This window comes from Rissa tridactyla, chromosome 8 (assembly GCF_028500815.1).
Source record: "Rissa tridactyla isolate bRisTri1 chromosome 8, bRisTri1.patW.cur.20221130, whole genome shotgun sequence".
NCBI lineage: Eukaryota > Metazoa > Chordata > Aves > Charadriiformes > Laridae > Rissa > Rissa tridactyla.
In genome coordinates this window covers 7,597,478-7,619,739 of record NC_071473.1, presented here as the reverse complement: position 1 = coordinate 7,619,739, position 22,262 = coordinate 7,597,478, and the positions used below count along the sequence as shown (strand labels likewise).

The 22,262-nt window shown below is 39.8% G+C and overlaps 1 protein-coding gene across 7 annotated transcripts in view; it reads left to right on the top strand.

The window, feature by feature from the left end:
- The window catches only part of ARHGAP17 (Rho GTPase activating protein 17), a 47,963-nt gene extending 26,340 nt beyond the window's left edge, over positions 1–21,623 (top strand). Inside the window, exons 3-22 of one of the 7 annotated variants that reach the window (XM_054210587.1) lie at positions 631–735; positions 1,559–1,635; positions 2,729–2,840; positions 3,041–3,117; positions 3,818–3,929; positions 4,698–4,766; positions 4,927–5,008; positions 7,115–7,242; positions 7,639–7,750; positions 8,331–8,412; positions 8,863–8,943; positions 9,663–9,776; positions 10,134–10,225; positions 10,355–10,511; positions 11,737–11,979; positions 14,128–14,291; positions 14,723–15,343; positions 16,374–16,397; positions 18,433–18,477; positions 20,698–20,835. In XM_054210587.1, coding sequence (XP_054066562.1) covers positions 631–735; positions 1,559–1,635; positions 2,729–2,840; positions 3,041–3,117; positions 3,818–3,929; positions 4,698–4,766; positions 4,927–5,008; positions 7,115–7,242; positions 7,639–7,750; positions 8,331–8,412; positions 8,863–8,943; positions 9,663–9,776; positions 10,134–10,225; positions 10,355–10,511; positions 11,737–11,979; positions 14,128–14,291; positions 14,723–15,343; positions 16,374–16,396 — 2,451 coding nt within the window. In that variant the 3' untranslated portion in view covers position 16,397; positions 18,433–18,477; positions 20,698–20,835. Of the gene's footprint in view, positions 1–630; positions 736–1,558; positions 1,636–2,728; positions 2,841–3,040; positions 3,118–3,817; positions 3,930–4,697; positions 4,767–4,926; positions 5,009–7,114; positions 7,243–7,638; positions 7,751–8,330; positions 8,413–8,862; positions 8,944–9,662; positions 9,777–10,133; positions 10,226–10,354; positions 10,512–11,736; positions 11,980–14,127; positions 14,292–14,722; positions 15,344–16,373; positions 16,398–18,432; positions 18,478–20,619 lie in introns of all 7 variants that reach the window. The other 6 variants (XM_054210585.1, XM_054210584.1, XM_054210588.1 and 3 more) reach the window with 6 other exon arrangements.
- The last annotated feature ends 639 nt before the right edge of the window (positions 21,624–22,262 follow it).

Genomic DNA, 22,262 nt, shown 5'->3' with positions numbered 1-22,262 from the left:
AACTCTTGTTCGTGCATTGATGCCTATTTTTTTTTTTTTATTCCACATCCCTTTTGAAACCCATTAATCTCTCCCTGAAAATATTATTCTGCTTAGCATGTAGGGACTTTGTCCTTGTATTTAACAGCCAGAGAAGGAAACCCAATAGAAAGCTTGCTGGAGGTTTGTCCCAGTGTGAAAGGAACGGTCAGGTATGTCTTTACCCTTTTACTTTACAGGGTCACAGTGAAAAAAAATATGAGAGTTTTCCCACGGTTTTCTCCCTAAATTAAATATCTGCATGTGTCATTCATCTCAGATGGCAAGTATCAACCTGATTCTCTTTGCTGAGACAAAAAGTAGAGGCAACGCTTTTCTCCCTCTTCCACTCTTCAGTTTTGTGAGCCTTGCGAGCTCTGACTGAACTGCTGTGCCACTGAGAAAAATGTAATTTAAATCTCTTTCCAAGCATTTTTGCTGTCAGGCACTTCTGCTCAGCATCTGAACTTCTTGTAAGCTGTACAACTTGAGAAATATGCAAGCCAGAACTAAGTGTGGTACAGGAGGAAGATCTTCTGCTGAGGCCAGGGAAATAACTTCTGTTTTTTGTTTTGTTTTCTCTTCCTCCTCTCTCCCCCTCCTGCCAACTAGATTGAGAGACGTCTTGACACTGTGAGATCTGTTTGCCACATTGCACAGAAGCGATTAATTGCATGTTTTCAGGGCCAGCATGGTACAGATCCTGATAAGAGACATGTAAGTACAATTGCCCTCTGGCTTGTCTTCTGAGACTAGTCTGAGTACGGGCTGGCCTTCTAAATACTGATCAGCTGCTATGCCTCAGATTATCCAAGAGAAGAAAAACTCTGTAAAATCATCTCACGTATTGACATTATTTGGTAAAATGCTAGCTGTAATTCCCCATACAGATGTAGGAACATGACCTTGGAGTACCTTAGCAGTGTCAGGACACTCACTTATTTCTGCGCTGTGCTGAGTACTTACAGCTTTCATAAGACCTGACTAAGACAAGAAGATACTCTGCAACTCTGATCAAGCTCCTCATATTTAGAATTACCTTGGTGCATTAGCACCTCCAATTATCTGTAAACATTCTTCTGTATGTGTTTAATTTCTTCCCCTCTTTAGCAAAGCTGTACATAGGTTTTCTTAAAATGTCAGAACCAGAAATAATTAACATTCAAGTTTTCTCCTTTTGTTGAATAATAGAGACCTCCTGAAGACAGGGGCACGCAGAACAAACCTCTGCAGAGAGAAGCGAGTTGCTTAGATTTCGATTTAAAGGTGTTTACTTGTCTTTGACAGTAGTTGAGATACATTATTTGGGCCAGTCATTCCAACTAAGACTGAGAAGAAAGCGCTTTTCAAAGTATCTGAGAACCGGAGTCTTGAGGCTTGAAATTTTTTGTGACTTGGCATTTTCTTAAAGTCAAAGAACAAGCTGCATGTGTATAATAGAAACCATATGGAAGAAGAGAAAAATCTTGGAGAGGATGTACTGGGAAAGCTGGAAAGGGTAAATAGTACTAAGCTAAGGACTGTTCCTTCTGTTCCATAGAAAAAACTTCCTCTAACAGCTCTTGCTCAAAATATGCAAGAAGGATCTGTCCAGCTAAGTGATGAAACTCTGTTGGGGTAAGTATTTGGCTTTATAAGTTGCAGTCTGTCATTTTATTGCCTGCAGGTCTCTAATTAGAGCCTTTGGGCACATAAAGGTTGTTTTCAGTCTAATGAAACTAATATTTCTAGGTTCCTTCTGTAATCCAAAGGGAGAAAAAGTGAGCAAGCATTTCTTCCTGAGTCATGCTAGGGGCAAGTTTTAGGCTTGCTCTGCATTGCATTCCAGAGGATTCTGATTCTCTACTGTCTTAAAAGCTTTTGAAAATGGCTTTTTCTCCTTGTGGATTAGTAAAATTATTATCTTCATTTGAAGTTTAAAATTTAGTCCAAATACTGCATTGTGCAGTTTTGTGTTAATGACTTACAATAATGCCAATTTGCATTAGTGGCTTCTAGTTGAAAATAATGCTGATTTCCTTATCCTGGCAAAGTGCATATTTAAGGTTTACAGGAAAGTGGCTGAAACAAATGAACGTCAATATGCTGAATTCCTAGAGCAAATGTGTTTCCTCATCACTGATGGGAATTCTAATGGAGACAGCGTAGAATGACCTTAAAAACCTTTGCGTGCATTTTTGTGAGCTGTTGCAGGAGATTTAAACGTGGATAAAAATTTTAGAGAATAAGGTTTTTCCTTAAAACAAGCGTCAAATTGTGGTTTTGGAACCCGAGACTGCTGCATATGTGATTGCTTAGTGTTATGGCGTTAAGACTTTTTCACATTAAAGGGGCTTAGGAGAAAATTAAATACTGCATTGAGCAATTTTCCTGCATCTGGTGAGATGGAAGGATGGGCTTTGAAATAAGTACTAACTTCTCTGCCTGCCGGGCCAGTATAATCACCTAGGTGACTTAAAGCCTCCAAAAATGTTGTAATGGTTAAGGAATTTTAGAAGACAAAGGTTTAATAACACTCCTTGCCTATCCCAAATTTGTCCACGATGGCATAGAGCATCTTGGTTTTATGCCATTAGGTAATGCCTTGCTTTACACAACACAAAGCTTTCCGAAAGGTTAGCAGATGACAAAGGGCCGTCACTGGTTTGTTTGGAATCTTTGTTCTTTAGTCAGTAGTAACTCACATTACAACTTCCTATAATTCTTAAAGGAAAATGTTAGATACGTGTGGTGATGCAGAGAATAAACTGGCAATGGAGCTCTCTCAGCATGAAGTACAGATCGAAAGAGAAGTTATAGATCCACTGTGTCTGCTAACAGAGGTAAGTCACTTCAGCCTGACTGAAAAATAAACCTGGATTTATGTATAAACTGAGCAAAAAGGGTTTATCGCATTGCTAATAATAAAACTATCTTAAGGGGTCATGCGTCAGTGGTGGAAAGTGGATATGAAATCTACAAAATGTAATTTATTACAATACACAATTTAAAAACAAACGTAAGCCTTGAATTCTTGTTTTAGACGGAGATCCCGAACATTCAGAAGCAGAGGAAACAGCTCGCAAAGCTGGTGTTGGACTGGGATTCTGCAAGAGGAAGGTAAGAAATAATTTTAATTACTAGGTCCTTTTCTGTTTGTGTTAACTTCTTGTTGGTATATTGCGAGATCTGATCTGATGCTGGTACTTGCTTCTGAAATGCTACTGTAGGCATGTTAATACTTTGCCGAAAAAAGACAAACTTACATTTAAGTTATTCAAAAAAGGACTCGTGACTACTAGATCCAAACAGAATCAAGATTTTGGAGCTCTTACATGCCTATATAGAATTGGAAAAATGCAGTAAACGCATCTTCTTTCCAGTTCACTTAAGTCGTCAACTTAAATAAGGAATAGGAGTCTAATTCTGTAACCATGCCAAGTGCTCTTACAGCATTATATTGAACCATCTCGTTGGTAGGGTCCTAGGTTTTTCAAATTACCCTTAAGTCCCTTTAAACATTCTTAAACTGTGGTAATAACTTACGTAGCATTTTCTGGGATTGGTAGTTCTAACATCCTATAGACCTATGTTGTAGACTGTGGAGAATATGGATTTTTATACTTGTTTAGCTGTTTGTGAATTATGCCAGCATGTTGTAAATGGTGTGTTTCGAACACCTTCCTTTAGTTCTGTTGGAAAACCTCTGAAACTATTGGGTTTGTTTCCTGTCAAAAGAAACCAATTTCAAGGGAGCCATAAATGCAAATTCTTATTTAATATTAGTTTTCACTAAATGACTGAAGCCTTTCTTCCACAGATATAACCAAGCCCACAAGACTTCAGGAACAAATTTTCAAGTGCATCCTTCAAAAATAGAATCTCTTAAGGAAGAGATGGACGAAGCTGGAAATAAAGTAGAACAATGCAAGGTATGACAAGATGAGTTTCTATCATTTACATTCCTCATTAGCAACAATAGCAATCAGAATATGGCTGCTTCTGCAAGCCTTGCACACGTGGAAGTGGCTGATTACTGCAGTTGCAGGTTATGTGGCTGTTAACAAACCTTATGTTAGCCAACCTCTGTCTGAATTGATTTAATTTAATGGGGAAATTTTTAGTTTCTTAAGATGGGTATTTTACATTATTTTCTGTTCCAGTCTGGGACAGTTCCGAGAAGGAGCTGCTTCTTAGCCTTGACTGAAATGTTCAGGGTGTCCGTGTGCCTCAAGCCACTGAGTAGCTGTGCAGCGTGAGCCGCCTGGATGACATTCAGGCCGCTGACATAAAAGGAACATTCTGACTGTTACAGCTCTGAGCAGTTCACATTCAGTTTCACTTCTCAATTAATCGTCCAATTAATTACGCTGCAGTTGAGCTGAGCACCAAAAACCTTTTAGTAGTACTTGTCTTTGTATGCAAGGATTGGCTCTAAATAACATATTGCCATGCAATCCAATTGTTGATTTTAGTGGGCAACTGCTTTGCTATATAAAATAAAGTTAGGCATTTTGAATGACTTTTGCTTGGAAGAATACATGTAGCAGACTAAGTGATTACTGGCTTCCTGTACTGCCTGAACTGATAGTTCAAACTTACTGCAGGCAAAATAAGCATAGGTACTTCTGTCTTTGTATATAAGTTGAAATGCTGCTGTAAATTTGATGTACTGTTTTGCATTCTTTTCTTTTTCAAAGGATCAGCTAGCAGCAGACATGTATAACTTCGTGTCCAAAGAAGGGGAATATGCTAGATGTTTTGTTATGGTGAGTATGTTTTCAGTATGACTTTGGTGGCAGCACATATGTGCATAGGCACTCAGTTCTCAAAGATTACATTTTGTGTGCTAAACCTTCTAGTCTTGTATTATGTGCTCATCAGAAGCTAATGCTCTTTTTGTTTTTAAAATGTGGCTTCTGTTCTCAGTTATTAGAAGCACAAGCAGATTACCATAGAAAAGCATTAGCAGTCATAGAAAAGGTCCTACCCGAAATTCAAGCCCATCAAGGTAAAGTAACCTGTGCTCTGGCTGATGCTTCTCCTTGCCTGTGCCACCTATGCACAATATTCTCCTCCTTTATCTTGATTCTCTTGCATGCAGACTTATTAAATAAGGCCATTTTGATCTACTTAACAATTTTACATTCCCAAGCATAATTCCATCTCTGTGTTCTTTGGAGTTCTCCAGCCATATTTTAACACACTAATAAAATATTAAGGATTTCTATGGTACCCAAGAGAGTAAAGGAAGGATTTTCCTATTTGCTTGCACTTTTTCCTTGATCTCATGTGACCATGGCTAATTCATATCTGGCTTTTTAGGCCGATGAAAGTTTCGTTGTGATTTAGGAACTTCTGAGGGTCCTTGCTTCTGGAATGATTACTAGATGGTTATCAGAAAAACTCCCCTTCTTCTAAGGAGCCCAACTTGTTTTCCTTCTTCTATGCAGTCCCTTATCCCAGTGTGCACACTGCGCTGCAGCTGGCTAATGGAGCATTCAGATTATTGTGTTGAATAGCAGCAGTTAAGAAAAGCAAGCAACGCAGCTTCATCTCTTCCCTGTGCTACTAAGCTTTTTGTTGTCAGCAGGAGTTAAGGTGTATTATTAATGGTTTGGTGTGAAGATGCACTGCGTGTTGTTGAAATTGCTCTCCTATACTGTCTCTTAATCCGCTAATTGTTGTGAAGAAGACGTAGGCTGAACAAAGTCTGAGAAAAATCTAATCTGAGCTGAGCCTGACTCAAGTATCTTTCAGTTGTGGACCACGTGCAAGTTGTAACAGGTGAACCATTAAACTAAGTATATCAAGAAATATCAGCATCTTGCTGAAAGGTGATATATAGAGTATCTGTACTCTGTAGATCTGATGGGAGACAAGGTGATGCAAACAAATGATGCTTACACAGCATCAGGGCTGCGTTATGCCTGTGTGGAAGGGTCTCTTTATAGATATGACTGCTTTAAAGTTGTTGTTATTGTTGCTTAGCTGCTTTGTACAGATTTCTGATACGACAAATGCTTCAGAACAGATTAGCCTTCCTAAAAGGTGGGCTAGGAGGCAGGGTGTCTAAGTGGTCCAGTGTCTAAGATCTAGGTGTAGGATATTGGTGTTCCTAGCTGTAGTGTAAATTACTGTGACTTTGAACAATTACTAAGATTTCTTTTCCTAATGTTTGCTGTAACTTGCAGAACTGGGGAAAATGACATGTGCCTCTCGTAGTGTGTTAGTGAATGTGAGGAACCAAAGCCTTATGAGGGATATAGTTGAGGTGGTTTTGTAAACAAAAAGGGTAAATTAAATCCTTTGCAGAAGCACATTTTGTCTTCAGAGGACTCTTTCAAGGTCTTCATCTTTCTTGACCTTTTTTTCCACATAAAAGGAGTAATGCATCTGTACTAACAATAACCTTTTACATCTGCATTTTTTCAATTAAGACAGCAGAAATGGATGAAAAAAAAAATTGTAGGAAAAAAGAAATTCACATTCAAATTGGAGAAACTTGTGCCAATTTTGATTTTCGGAGTTAAGCAACAACTGAGAAATTGAATTGAGAATTTGCGCAAACATTACAGTGGGCTGTTAACACGGTAATCCTAATGTAAGACAATCAGGGCTGTTAACATCCATTTTCAGTTGCTGATTCCTTAAATCAGCAATAAACTTTGTGTTAACAGTTCAGTTTTTATCCCCCTTAAATACAGTTACAACTAAAATCAGCCCAGGTCATGCAGTCTGGACAAAACTTTTCCTCAAAGATTCTTGCAAACCTGAGCCTTTTGGTGTCCTGGCAAATCAGAGCTAATGTCGCTCACAGCCGTTTGGTGGCACTTGTGTTGAGGCCTAGTGGGACACGCACTGCCAGTTATACAAAAGATTTGTATGTGGTATTCCATCCAGAAAGATGCAGAAGTATTTCTTTTTCTTGAACACCAGCAGGCTCATTTTCTCTTCACTCATGATATAAAGGACTTTACCAATCAAGAGCTGTAAAACTCCTACTGTATTCTGAATATTTCTTTGCTGTGCTGGAAGCTTTCTTCTTTTCTTGTCTGGGATGGAATTCAAGTGTTTGTGAGATATTTTGCTCAGTGTTTTGATACTCTCCAACTAGACAAATGGACTGAAAAACCAGCGTTTGGAACTCCATTAGAAGAGCATCTCAAGCGCAGTGGTCGTGAAATTGCAGTCCCTATTGAAGCCTGTGTAATGATGCTTTTGGAAACAGGAATGAGAGAGGAGGTAGGTAATGCCATATCACATGCCGGGAAGGACAGGAAAAAAGAGCTCAGTGAAACTCATGGACTGGTGTCCACTTTTTTTTAACAAGTTGCTCTAGTAATGTTTGTTCGTTAGTGTAGATTATAAATGTCTTGCAACAGAATAACCTTCAGCACTATTTGAAGTATCTTTGAGATGAATGCACTTAGAATGAAAAATTAAGACTGGGCCAAGGGTGAGAGGGAACTAAGACATTATGAGATGGCAGTGGCACATTAGGAGCCAGCTGGGTCATAACGGTGTGAAGGGAAGACGCCAAACTTGAAACTGTTCTGAGTCTGTCATAAAACTTCTGCTGTTTCATGCTTGTACTAACGTGTTGCTACCAGTCAAATGCATTTTATTTTTATTATGCAGGGCTTATTCAGAATCGCTGCTGGAGCCTCCAAGTTAAAAAAGCTGAAAGCTGCCTTGGACTGTTCAACTTCCCAGCTTGACGAATTTTATTCCGATCCCCATGCTGTTGCAGGTATTGTGAATGTTCTGAATCAAAACCCAGTATAAATTGATACAATGTAAGTTTATGCTTTTCATTTAAGTGTTGACTTGCTGCAGTGTAAGGTGTCAGTCTTTGCAGATAAACTATGAATGAAAATAAATTGAAAGTTGACTTCATTGCACAACTTAAACACAGGTAAGTATAGAGTGCGCAAGCTCATCACACCTGATGTATTCATGTCTGCATGACAGGGCGGTGTTTAAAATCCAGGTGATCATAGTAATCTAAACATCATATTTCTTCTCATGACAAAAGTGTTAACACGATCAAGGGAGATTAGAGCCATATCTAGACCTTTAATAAAGTCTTTGTTCTGAAAAGATGATTCATAGTTTTATAGTACGCGTTTCTGTCAAATTACAGGAATTACTGGAAGACCTTTTGTGTTAAGTGTTGAGCAGATACACTGCGGAAGTGTCAGGTCTCCCCACTGTTTCACTGGAACTTGGGTCCTGTTGCATAGATAAAATTGCAAATCTGAGGACAGAATTTTAAATGAAGACAGAAAGCATGGGCTAAGAAGCTTGCCTGTTTCTGGTCTGCATTGCAGGTGCCTTGAAATCCTACTTGCGAGAGTTGCCAGAGCCTTTAATGACCTATGGTCTGTATGAAGAATGGACACAAGCTGCAAAGTAAGCATACTAAAATTAGTTATGTGGGAAAACATTCTACATATTTTATCATATTTGGTTGCTCATGTACGAACTCAAAAGACAAGAACGCACTCACACAGTTTACTTTCTCATTTCTGCTCTAACGGGTAAATATTTTGTGTAGCAAATTATTGTAAATTTTGTGGTTTAGCTTGACACTAATTGCACAGAAATGTTTTGAAATATCTGTTTTATGTTTAAACTTAAGAGCTGCTTCCGACTATTGACTGCATAGTCTTGATGCTTAAGCGGTTTCTTTCATTGCAGGTAGAGCTGATTCAGAGATTTGACTAGCACGTTACTGAATTACTGAATACAAACCTGCATTTATTTGGCATAAATGGGAGGTTATACAGTCATCTTGTTCACTGCAGAAACAACAATTTTCTATCTGAAAATAGATGCAATGGAAATTTTTTTTCCTTTCAGTATTCAGGACCAGGATAAGAAGCTACAAGAGTTATGGAGAATTTGTAACAGATTACCTAAGCATTATCATGCTAATTTCAGGTATGTATGAACATCTGTTGACTTTCAGCACAGCTGCTTTGATGCTAGAGTACCATGTTTCAAAGTCGATTAACCAAAACTCTAATCCAGGTTTTTTTTTCTTGGCCACACTCAGCTTTATAAAAGGACATCCTGTTTTATCAAGTAGTTGGTGTGCACTTGTGGTGGTAGACTTTTTCAGTCAAGTTAGCTCGCTATTGACTGTAACGAAATAGTGATGCACAGAACCCTTCTACTTAAGGGTCATGCTGGCGGCAGTAGTACCTGACTTTTCACCAGCTGTGCTCTTCACTGTATTTTCCAGTCTTAGAAATCACCTGGATCTGTCTTACACGTGTTATTTTTCCTTTTGGTTTTGCCTTTTGAGAATGAATCAGAACAAAACCATCTCTAGTAACTCCTGCAAGTGTGGAAGTTCCATTACAGGATATGAAAATAGCTATTGAGTAGGCATACTCAATCTGAACACTTTTTTCTGAAAATGCGGTATTTCCGTAGTTCCATTTTGCTAAGGTGGGAGATACTTTCCCTTCTACTCAATTCAACTTCTGTGATTCATGAGCAGAAACCTAGTTGCCAGACACCAAGCAAGAAGGCTGTTGGGCTTATTTCTGTTTTGTTGAGACATGTCTTTACAAGTTCTTGAAATTTTACTTAGTTGCTTTCGACAGGAAATGCTCTTAGTTCCTGCTATTTAATTATTTCTTTTCTTTTTGTAGGTATTTAATCAAATTTTTAGCAAAGCTTGCACAGAACAGCGACGTTAACAAAATGACACCCAGCAATGTCGCAATAGTCTTGGGCCCCAACCTGTTATGGGCAAAGAATGAAGGGTAAGATACAAAACAGAACTTCCATGGAACTGTCGAATTTCTCATCGGGTTGCTGTAAATCATGTAGACTGCTCACAGCAGCAAAGTATTTGCCTGAAAAGTACTTCAAATGTTCTCTCAACCTGTGCCTCCAGATCCTTTTAGGCATGCATCTTTTTAGGAGTGTTTTAAAATGTGATAAATGTTACTGAATAGTCTAGACTTCATCAAAGTGTGAAGTTGCACTTCATGTGGTACTTAAGAGTCTCGATACATCATGCTTAGTGTAATTTACCATTTAGGTAATAGGAATCTTTTTTAATATTTTCTTATGCTGATAGAACTCTGGATAAAGTGTTCTCCAAATTTCTTCTGCAGATCCCTTGCTGAAATGGCAGCAGCAACTTCAGTCCACGTGGTAGCAGTTATTGAGCCAATTATTCAGCATGCAGACTGGTTCTTCCCTGGAGGTAAATTCTTGCCATAGTTAAAAGAATTTTGTATTTGTGATAACCCTACACAGGTAAAACCTCCAATAGCTTTTTGCAGCGAGGCACCACTTTGTGTATGTCTTAGGATGTATTCTGTCTGTCTTTCAGATCAAGATTTCAATGTGTCTGGGGCATTTGTTGCAGTTCCTGCCGTTAATTCAAATCACTTGTCACACACTGGCAATGAATATGAATCTGGGACACTGGAACGGAAGAGACCTCTTAGTATGACTGTAATGGATGGGGATTTATTGAAGAAGGAAAGGTATGTTTCATTCTTGGGTTAGGTTTCAGTTATTAGCCCACTCCTGAGAACTGGACTACTGAAGAGTCTGTAATTGGACACACTTTTATTGGTCTCAGGAGAAGAATTTCATGGAAATATTAGAGGTAACAATAGTGATTTATTTCCCCCCCATATTGTTGCAGCCTGAGGAAAATTGAAAGGTAATGTACTGGTATTTGCTTCCAGTTATACTCTGTGCATGATAAAAAAACACAAGCAGATGATTACTGCTTCCATTTCACGTTTTCCTGTTACAGACTGGGGGGGGTCTAAAATCCACTGAAACAGAAGTGTGTGTAGTAGCCTCTCTCAGTATCTAACTTCTGATATTCCATGGCTTCTTTTTCAAAGCCCATAAGCTGAGGTGGTGTTACCTGGTGCCTTCATGATAAGACTTCTGAGTTGATGATGGTACAGTATACCACAGCAAACAGTAGAATGCTAAAAAACCCAAAAATAAAACGTGCTGTTTTCCCATATAACATGTAGCGTAACGCTCATTTATTATCACTCATATCATGAATATTCAAGTGGTGTGCTGTTTTGTTTTTAGCTGTTTATGCAAATGTTAAGTTGTTACCTGAATGTTAACCTTGGCTAGCCACATGCAAATTTGTCAGCAATGGCAAAAGAAGAAAATCAGTTCAAGATTCACTGTCTTTAACACAAGAATAATTTTAAATTCTAGAATTAATGTGCTGTATGCATTCTAAAATCTCTTAGAACTTTAGTCCGTTTATCCATAGTTCTCCTTTAAACACAAATCCTACTGTGTATCCAGTGGCCTTTTTTTGTCTGTCTTGAAATCTGTACTGCAACTTAGTGTGTAACAGAAACAAAATTCATGTGGCAAAATATATGCAGTGAGGAGATACTCTGGTATCTAAGGAAATGTATGTATTTACATGTAAAATTACTGAGTGGTTTGACCTCATTGTCATCAATGTCCGTCTTCAAATGTAATGGAGTAGTTTGTTCCACTTACGTTCAGCTTACCTCTCTGTGTGGATAAGCCAAATAGTGTTGCATGTCTTAACATCAGTGGCGTTATATGCAGAAAGTTGAAGCTTTCCTTGTTGCTGCTTTGCATGCTGAGCAACAGGGGTTGCGTTTGTCTTTGTGGGTTATAACATCCAGTTGTCCTGTTGCTTTAGTGACCTGGTGTTGGCTGGTGTGGTGTGTTTACTCTCTCTTCTTTCTGTAGCTTTGGTGTCAAGGTTATGGACTTCCAAGCGAATCCTCGGAGATGTGGCACTATAAATAGAAAGCACACATCCCCAGCTTTCCAGCCACCACTTCCACCCACGGAGGCTGGCGTGCTGGCTCAGGCTGGAGCGGAGCAGCACTCACAAGCTTCTGTGGCTGAAACAAGCCCAGTGGGTGCTGGTTTTGCTCTCTCTGCTGGCACAGCAGAACAGTTGCAAAGTCAAGCAAATGAGGATGTCAGGTAAGAGGCTTGGCTTCTGCTGGCAGTGGCTTAGCAGGCTGCTTCAGCAGCAAACTGATGGTGTCAGCTGTATCTGCTTCACAAGGCACCTCTTCTAAGAGGAATGCATGTTGGGGGGGGGGGGAAACAAATAAACAAAAAAAAAACCAAAAAAAAACCCCCACCAAAAAAACCAACCACAAAACAATCTTTTCAGACACAGGCAGAAGCACTACGCCAGAGCTCTGTCATGCGTATTGTTCCAGAATCGATTTTCTCAAATAACACACACTGTTCTGTATGTTCCAGAATCAATCTTTTAAAATAAGAGAATTACTTGGAGGGGGAAATGATGATAAAAAATACTAAAAAAGACTGTACTTTTACCACCCATGTTGACCTTTCCAAGTTATACTCTAGAGGTGTCCACACAATATGACTGTCAGTTTGCTGCTGAAAGAACAAAACCTACCATTGTCAGTACTAGAAACCTGTTGGTCTTGTTTGTTGTTTCTTGTACGCGTTATCTGGATATGTGTCTCTTTTTTTTTTTTGTCTGTAGCAAGTGTTAGTGATGACCAGACTTGCTTGCTAGAAAACTGGAAGTTGATTTATCGTACTGCAATATTAGTTTCTTTAGGGCAAACATATATACAGGCTTTTTTGCTACTTAATTACTATTGAAACTTTGTGTAATCATGTCCCCAGTATTAGTATACATAGACTCCAAGACTGTGGCAGTAGCCGTGACTTTTCTTTTCATGTATGGTGAAAGCAGCACTTTGCTTTCAATATTTTGTGGTCTGAGAGATAGAACAAACCACCTGTAAAGGGCTGTAGTGCTCTCCAGACATCAGCCTCTTGCACAGCATCTTATGGTAAAACACCACTGTGGAGTTCGATGCTGCATTCACTCTTTTGCATATAGCTTTTGTTCTCAGGTAACATTTTTACAAAAACAGCTTCTCCCTGGGAAATCCCCCGCAGACTTACAGTTTCCTCCACAGATGTCTTTTGTGGCATAGGCAGCTGAAACAAAACCTTGAGTGTGTAGTGTCCAAAAGCTGCATTTAAAATCTGCACAAACTCTGCATTCAAGTACTTGCAACTTATTAACAGCATCTGGAGAAATTAGGATTGCAATGTGCCAGTAAAAGTGCCTGAAAGGTGTTAGTCCTTTTGCCATGAGTAAGATGCTGCAAGAGCTTATAAAGATAGAGAAATGAGCGAAGACTGCCTGTGTGTAGCAAGAGGAGGGGACGCTACCCAGTACCACCTCAGCTGGTTCGTACTCCAGTGCTGTGTTTCCCCCCGCTTCTATTAATTTCATGGCCAGAGGTCAGGAAGAGCTGAGTTGTTCTCATCTGAATTTCAAAGGTTTTGCAGGGGTTGCTCCCTCGAGACAAGTTCTGGTCTCCCAGCAAGGTAAAAGCTTAATACCAGGTAGGGTGGAGAGAAGACTTCAGCCAGCCAATGATGGGAAAAGAACCTCTGCTCTCTCCACACCCAGCTCCTGCAGTGCCTGGGCCCTCCCAAGGGCTACCAAAGGCTCCAGGGACTTCAGCGGCGAGGACTACTTCTGCCTCGCCTGTATACTATACGTAGTGAGTTGGTTTGTGTCTTTTGGCTCTTCTTCTGGCAGAACTTCACAGATTGCCACCATTGCTTGGTCCTTAGTAGCTAGGTCTACCAGATAACTGCCAGCAAATCAGATATGATGCTGTGACAGAATATTTTGAAAAGCCTAACAGTTACAGGGCTGACAGGTATATCTGAGGAAACTGGAGAACTAATTCTATATGAGCTTTCATGCTGGGAGTCTGATTTTAGAGGATCTGCAGATGCACTGAGGGTGCGTTAGCATGGAGACTACTCCTAAGTATCAGCATTGCATTCAAACAGGTACTGTGACACTGCAGAACTACTCGGATTCCTGATTTAATTTTGGTAATTAATCTTCTGTACAGGCTTGCCTAAAGCCAAATGCCACTTCTTTGAAGAGTTATAGCACTGTTCAGTCTCAGTAAATACCAGCCAGTGCAGAAATTCTTCTGAAGCGTTTGAGGGTCGGAACTATAGCACAGTTCGTAACGTAAACCTGAATGGGTGCAGCAAACCTGGGCAAGGTGTTTTACAGTCATCTTCTAATTTAGGATTTTTAATTTTCAGCACCTCAAAATCTAAGGACAACACGTCTTCAGCTACTCCTCCACCCGTGAGAAATGGCGGGCACGCAGGCACTGTCCAGAACCAGTCAACAAGTAGCACTAATCAGCTTTCTGTTAATCAGCCACAGAATGCAGCAGGTCCCAGTCCCCACTCAATGAGGAGAGGTGTGTTTTTCATTTGGTTTTCAAGACACTAAGTTCCAAATCTTTATGTACTACTTACTAAAATAATTTTATCAGTATCTCTCCCTTTATTACAGACAGTGGTTTAATTCACTTGCTTTAATTCACTTTTTTTTTCACTGTAGTTTCACTAAGGCCTAGCTATAAATGCATCTTTGACTTTTGTAATCTTTCATGAATGCTAGTATGGTATGGTAGTAGTGTTACCAGTCCTTTTTAACAAAATCACTCAAAGGCTATTGAGTAGTCAACCTGTGTGTGGATTTCTGTAGCTTCCTGTTGATATTGCTTTTATTTGATAATACAACATTTTCTTCTGATAATTTTCTTGAGTATTCTTTCATGCTACTAATTTATTTCTTTTGGGATTTTGGTTTCACAATACCCAACCATGAAATCTTGTCTCTTAACAGCTGTTAAAAAGCCCGCGCCAGCTCCCCCCAAACCAGCCAACCCACCGCCAGGGCAGCCAGGAAGCCAAAGCTCTGCCCCAGCTGCTCAGCCACCTTCTGTCTCTCCAAAACCACCTTCTAGAAGTTCTTCACCTCCTGCTCAACATGCAAACCAAGGAGCAGCCCAGACCTCCACTTCCCAGGTTTCTGCACCTCGGAGATATTCCAGCAGCCTTTCCCCAATACAAGCTCCCAGCCATCCACCACCACAGCCCCCAACACAGGCTGCTACTCCTCCAGCGCAGCCCAAATCAAACAGTCAGACGTCTCCTCCTGCTGCACCCAGCAGTGAGCATGGACCAGAGCAGCCCTGTTACACTCCTCCGCAGACTCCAACACCTCCTGATACTCCCCCTCTAGGAAAACATAATGCTAGTTCCCCATCGTCACAGCCACAGCCAGCTGCTCAAGAGACCTCTCAGTCTCCCTCTCCACCGCAGAGTGGTACACTGCCGAGGCCACGGCCCGTACCAAAACCCAGAAACAGACCTAGTGTTCCCCCTCCACCTCATCCTCCCTCTCAGCTGGCTGGAGATGGTATTATTGCAAATCCCGCGCAAACAGCCTCCAAAATAGTAACAGGTGAGTGGATGCTTTCATATTCAGTGTCTCCTCAGAGTGTGGAAATGAAGAAAATAATGCCTGTAGCTTTAAATGAATTTTGGGGTGAAAAACTGAAAAGCATAAATAACAGTTAAAATACTAAATTGCTCATTCCCTTAAAATACTAAATTGCTCATTCCCAGTTAAAATGCTCACCCACCTGGTCTGTGCATGAGGATTTGGGGTGCTTCCTTAGTGAAGGTTTTCGTTCCTGAGGTAGAAGGGGCCGGGGGGAAGTGTAGATTAGCTTGCTTTATTTGTTTTTCCTTGTTTGGAAGCAAAACACTATTATAGCAACCATCTCTCTAGGGCTTTCTCCAGGCTCAGCATCATGGCAGTCTCAGTTATGCTTATACATCTGTTGCCAAAAAGCAAATATTTGGAGGAGGGAGAAGGCGTAGCCAAGGATAGTATATTCCAGCACTTACAGAAGATAAGAAAGTGGAAAAAGTGGTCACCGATACATGTTGTAATAGACGAGACACTCACACAGTAAATGTTTAACCTTAAGAGAATGTAGTCTTCTGAGGTGCTTTTAAGTTGGACATGCAGAAGCTGAAGGATCACAAACACTAAACTGTGTATCTTAGGTTATTTTCTAGATAGATCTTCGTATTTTAACTGGAGCTGCCTTTTTTCTGTTTTGAGACATTCATGAAGTAAAGAGAAACTTTTCCGTCTTCTCACAGGAACTTAATGAAGCTTATAGTTATGAGTTTGATAGGGATAATGTTAATTTAAGTCTTGGAGGGGGGGAGAAAGTAACTGCTGAGGACAGTCAAAACTAGTGGATCTTGAAGTATTCTCCTGCTGAGTCTCTGCTTGTTTTAGCAAATTCTGAAGGAAGAGATAATGAATGTAGGAGACTAATGCTTTTAAATCTACTTATATTTAATAATGGTTAAAACTTTCCAATGACACTGCAGCTTCTCTAGAATAAGACTAATGTATTGGAATGCAAAGTATAAATTCTGTTGCCTAACAGCTTTACCCCATGGTGCCTTCACAGGTGGGGATGGTTACTGCGAATAAGGTTTGTACTTACCAGAAACATGCAATACAAGCTAAAATGCTCCTGCACAGCAATGTTTTATTTGTAGCTTTATTTTGTATATGCGCTTTGGAATATGTGCTCTCTGTCAACTCTGTGTTACCTCATTACTACATATCATTATGTTTGTAAGAGATTGTAAGACCTATGCTGCTTAATTTTTATAGTCCTGCGAATGATAAGTTATTTGTTAAAACAAATTGTAAAAATAACTGTAATGAAGTGAGTAACACTTCACACAAGGTCACCAGAACTACTAGTCCCCAAGTCCCAAGTGTGAAGCAATGACCCATTTAAAACAGGTTTCTTCTCATCACTGCAGGCAAATATTGAAGCTCATGGGTTTTTCCTACGATATAGTGTTTTATGGTTGCATTTTAATGTAGCTTTCACTTTAGATTTTCGGTTATTTTTAACTACTTGGAATTTTATTTGGCAAAATTCATGTTCGTGTGACTAAACCCCTCTGCAGAAAAGCACCCAGCAGCATTCTGGCACGTTTGCATTTGCATTCTGTCAGCTCCAGCCTCGCTAATAGTACTAGTCTGTTCAGTCACAGCTGCCAAACGACACATTAATAATCTTACTATTCGAGCCATGGGTTAGAGATGTGTTTTAAGGTAACGACTGCATGACAGGCTGAAAAAGTTGAATTATCTCAAGATTTATTTGACTGCTTACAGGAAAGATACTGAAATTAGTATTGGATTGAGAAATCAAGTTGGAAGTAGTTGGGTTTTTTTTTAAAGGAGAAACCAGCAGTAAATGAGCTGCTCAAGCAATTAAAGTAGCTTTGCTTTTTAAAATAACAGACTTCTCTTGATTGTACTTCTGTTCTTTTTGTCAGTATCTTTAAAATACAAGGGCAATTTATTTCAAAACAATTCAGAAATGAGTCTGGGGTCTGGATCTTTACAGCACTTACAAAGAAGTTAAGAATGGGATCAGTGCTGATGAGTCAAACTTCACAGAAAGACTTAACTTTAATTTCTAAGTTGACCATATTTGTTTTCATTTTGGAATTTGTCCGGTTCTGAGGAGATTGCTCTAATGACAGCAGACAAGCAGGATTTGTTTTACCCCAGTATAGCTGAAGGAATACTTGCCTTCTAAATAATACCCAGCTGGTGTGCACGGGGCCGCTTCGTTAGCGGGGAGTTGAGGTTACACAAACGAAGCATCTGCCATAGGGGAGCGATAGGTACAACTGAGGCTGGATATCGCTGTGAATTACAACTTAGTGCTGACTCCATTTCAGCTAGTTCACAGGCATAAGGTACACAGCTGTCCTATAGTCTGGGTGAATCTAAAAAAAAAAATAAAAATATTTAAATCAACAACGTTGAAATGAAACACTGTTAAAACTGGAGAGACATAATATTCCTTTCAGGTGCAAACAGTAGGAAATTGGCTGTGTAAGCTGTGCCTGGTAAACAATAGAGTGAAAGGTGCCCCGCAGGAAAGTCAGTGAAAAGAAAGCTGCTGCTGAAGGATTCTGTAGCAAAACTGATAAAGGAACCTCGAAAATCTAGTATGTCTTGCAAAAAACCCACCACCTGGGGAACAGCTGAAGCGCTGCTCGGGCTGACCTACAGCAGTACACTCACTACAGGATCATCCACCTTCTCCACATCGGCCTTTTTTTAAAGGATTAATACTTGTTCTGAATTAACACCACTGCATATGACATAAGAGGACCTGCTCTAACATTTACACGTGCACAAATAAGCACTTATTATAGACTGACTTATCTAATTCACAATGTGAAATAGCTGGTTTTAATTTTAACCTTAAATAGTGAAGCAAGGGAAGACAGATGGGAATAATGGAAGCCAAAATTAAGTTGCCAGCAAACTTCATAATACCAGAACGGGAATTCTGAATTGTTTTCAGGATACTGTTAAATTTCTTTGTCCGTGTACTGGACTTTAGTAATGCCTCACATTCTATTCATGGTATTAAAGTAATAAGCCCTAGAAAAGAATATTCTAATCAAAAATTTTATTAAATAATCTAGATGTTTGACCTGCATTCAGTAGGAACTGTATTGGAAAGTTCAATGGTAAGGAAAAGGCATATGATTGGCCAAAAATGTTGCTAATTCATAATCATGTGTGTGCTAATGCCCACTACTAACCTGTCACAAATAACACTGCTTGCTTGCATTATCGTTAGCGTGGCATGCAAAAAGAATGGCTGTTTGATGCTCGCTCTTAATTAACGTACTAAAAGTATTGGAGACTAGAACGTGTAAAGTTGTTGATGTTTTGACTGGCCGGTTTCACATTGTACTTTTTCCACGTACAGAAAATCCTATCTAGAAACCCATGGGTTTTATACAGAGTTTCGTTTTGTATTTGAAGTAGCTGTGCCATCGTTTGTCACAAACGCTCCTTTCCTGTGTCCCCTCACGCTTTGTTACCTCCTTTTCCCATTCATCCTTCCCTATGCAGGCGTGGTAGGGAGAATTTCCGTGCTGGCATCTAAAGTTGAAGCGCACCTTTTGAACACTGCTCGAAATGACAGTTCCAAGGTAGCATTAGACACTGTTAGATACGGGGGAGAGCGCGGTGCCTCTGCCGCTTGGTTCTGTGCCCCTCTCTTCTGGCGGCACGCTCAGCCTGGAACGCGTAGAGTAAGAGAAAAACGCAAGAAGAATTTGGGAACTCACACAACTGCAGTTTATTCTTCTATGTAATACTGCTTCTGTTAACAATAGCAAAAACGACTAAAAAAAATAATGTAAAATTTAAATCAACTGACTTTAAAAGTACTTAAACTTTCATCTGTTGTAGAAACAGCGGTTATACGGTAGAGTGGGGATAAAGGAGAGCTGCTGCTGTGTGAAACTTGGTTTCATGAATCGGGGACTGATTTAAAACACATGAATGAGAAGCTAAGTGAAAAGGTTTGGTTTTAAAGTAGCCCCAGTAATTATTTCTTCATTGCTATCAAAGGTCTATTGTACAGTGACCGTCTTGCAGGCGCCACAAGGCGCTCTCCCAGAGCACTGACTTCAAAATGACAAGTGGGGGCTGGGGAGAGAAATCTATTTAAAGGATTCCCCCAAGATGGTGGTGCTTTAACGAGTCGTAACAGTACTGATGGCTTCATCGGAGCCTTCTAGATGGTATCGCTTACCACTGAAATGCTATCTTGGCAGAATACGGTGCTCCCCAAGACTCTGATACAAGACTTGGGAGAAAATTTATAGTTCACGCCTCACAAGAAAACATAAATCCTGGAATCAAGCCTTTGGGAAAGTTGGAGCAGTAAGAGGGGTGCAGGGGAGGCTGCACTCTGACTTCAGCTCTGTCTCTGCTTTCGCCTCTTCCACGTCATCTACCTCAGAAACTTTCAACTTGAACATTTATTAAGTAATTTGTGGGCTAAATTTAAGACTTTAAGCTCAAGATATGAGTCAAAGTTTTTATAGAATGCCTGTCTATGCCACCTATGTTTAAAAGCAAGGTATTTATTTAGATTCTTTATTGATTCAAGTGATGTAAATGAGTCTCTATGGGGAACAGCTGGTGGATTGCAGTAAGTGATGTTGTGGCATACTATAAATTAGCTTTCCAAAATATTGACTTAATATTTTCAGTTACATTTTTTGCACTGTCAGGGCTTTTTTTTCTGGTCTTCTAACTACCAGTGCAGTCAGTCACCAGAAATGCAACCTTTTGAGGTCCTTCTTGGACCTTGGCTTGAACAAAATTCTCCTGCTCTCAGAAAAGGGCAAAGAACGTGATCTTCCCTGTTATACACATGAAAGGGGTTTAGCCTGCATTTGTCTTAAATAATTTCTTCCTCTTCTTGTCACAGTGCCTCCTTTTGACACCAAACATGTTCCTACTGCTTCTAAAATTTGTAGGTGGTGGTTACCTGGCTGATGGTTTCGGTGCCAGATTTTTTTGCTGAGTGACCATTCTGTTTGGATGTGAATGTCTGGAATAAAGTAGCACTTATAAGGGCCATTGAGGAATCAGATACTAAATCATACTTGCTGTCTTCTGTTCTCCAGAAAGAAATGTTTTTCTTTATTGTGTACATGATTTTGGAAAGGTAAATAGGAGAAGGAACTCAAACATAAGCTTTTTAGTTTGGCTTAGCCCTTTTGTGTCCATGCGTACACGTGCACACGTGTGCCAGCCCTCTCTTTGAAAAGCCTTTGTTGATTTTTCCTTTCCCTTTTCTTTCTAAGGAAATGCACCAGAAATACCCTAATGAATGAGATGTCACTGTCCAGACTGCTAAACTTGCTATTCCATTTTTTGTGCAGACTCTAATTCCAGTATTCAAGAACCACTTCAAAACCCTTCTTCAGAGCTCCTTACAGAGCCGGCGAGCAAAGAACTGCACAACCATCTCATGCTCGATATTGACAATGACACGGAAAGCACTGCTCTCTAATGGAAACTCTCCAGCTTTTTTAAAGGTTCCTCTCCCGGTGGGAAAACTAACAGACCTAACGGTGAAAAGCTTCTTTTGACGATATGGCAAAACTGTGTGGAGTTTGACTTGTGCATCACGGAGAAAGTGATTTAGCCATTCAGAAGAAGTTTAATGATCTGTGTCTCAACAATGGTTTTCAAAATCGTGGATGGAAGGAATTAATTACTGCAGAAACTTGCATAGGAAGCATAATTGCTGCTAATACAGATGGTATTAGCAGAAATTCCAAAAGAATAAGAAGCAAACATTAGTTATTTAAAGTGCATGTATTACGGAAATAATCTTTTTAATGTCACGGTTAGACTTTTATTTCTAGTTCTTAGACATTACAAGGAGATGCCTTGCAAGAGACATTCCCTCACTGATTTGCTGCAGATTCTTTTTAAAACATGAACCAAAAAAATGCCAGAGTGCTGGTGGTGACTGCTGGTTATCAGTCGCCTTGTCAAAACTGTGGATGTATTCTAGTGCCTTGAAGGACTGTCATACTGTAGAAGGAAACTTACTGTATCTTTAATCATTTCATTGCTACTTAATGATCAGTACTTAATACTTATTTCATAGTTATTTGTATTAACCAAGCCTGCTTTTGTTTATGTGGAACTTGGAACTGTTTCAAGATGAAACTGTGGAAGTGTTTTTTGTGCTTTCATTGAAAAATGGTTGAATTTTGAAAGAACTTTGAAACAGCTGTTTGGATTCGTCAGTGGGGTGAACATTTATAAAATTAAAGATTGTCTTTTGTCAACTTAAGGCATCTTTATTCACGTTTGTGAGTTAACGTTGCTTCCAATGGACACTGAAGGTTACACAGTCGTTCCCTGGGCTTTGTAGCTTGAGATCGCCGGATATTCATTCCCAGTATGCTTCTGCTATCCTTTAATATGTAGATTCATGTTAAACACAACTGATTCCAGCTGCTAAGAGAAACACTGGATACAGCCTGTATCATACAGAGAAATGAGACGGAACAGGCCATACAGTTTCTGCAAATGAGAGGGGAGGAGAGGAAACTAGTTAATTGAGGTAACATTCGTAGAGCTATTTGAATCAATTTACTTAAACTATAAATTCCTTAATACTCCATCGTACTTTTTATTGAAGTTATTGAACTAGACCTCAGGCTTATCCGCAAAATAAAACTGCATTTCATAAAGGTCTTGACAAGACACATTGTGCTTGGCATCACGTTAAATATATTTTAGTTGCTGTCTGATTGGTGCCCCAGTTTGAAATCCCAGTGGCTGCCCAGTTGTTTCCTGTTCAGACATCTCTAAACAGGGAAGGTGACCCCTGTCAGTGGGTGCAGTCCTGCTTTCCTCTGTCTCTACAGTAACGCTGTAACAAACTCCTGTAACTCAAAATTCAGTGTTACCAGCCAAAAATTCTAGT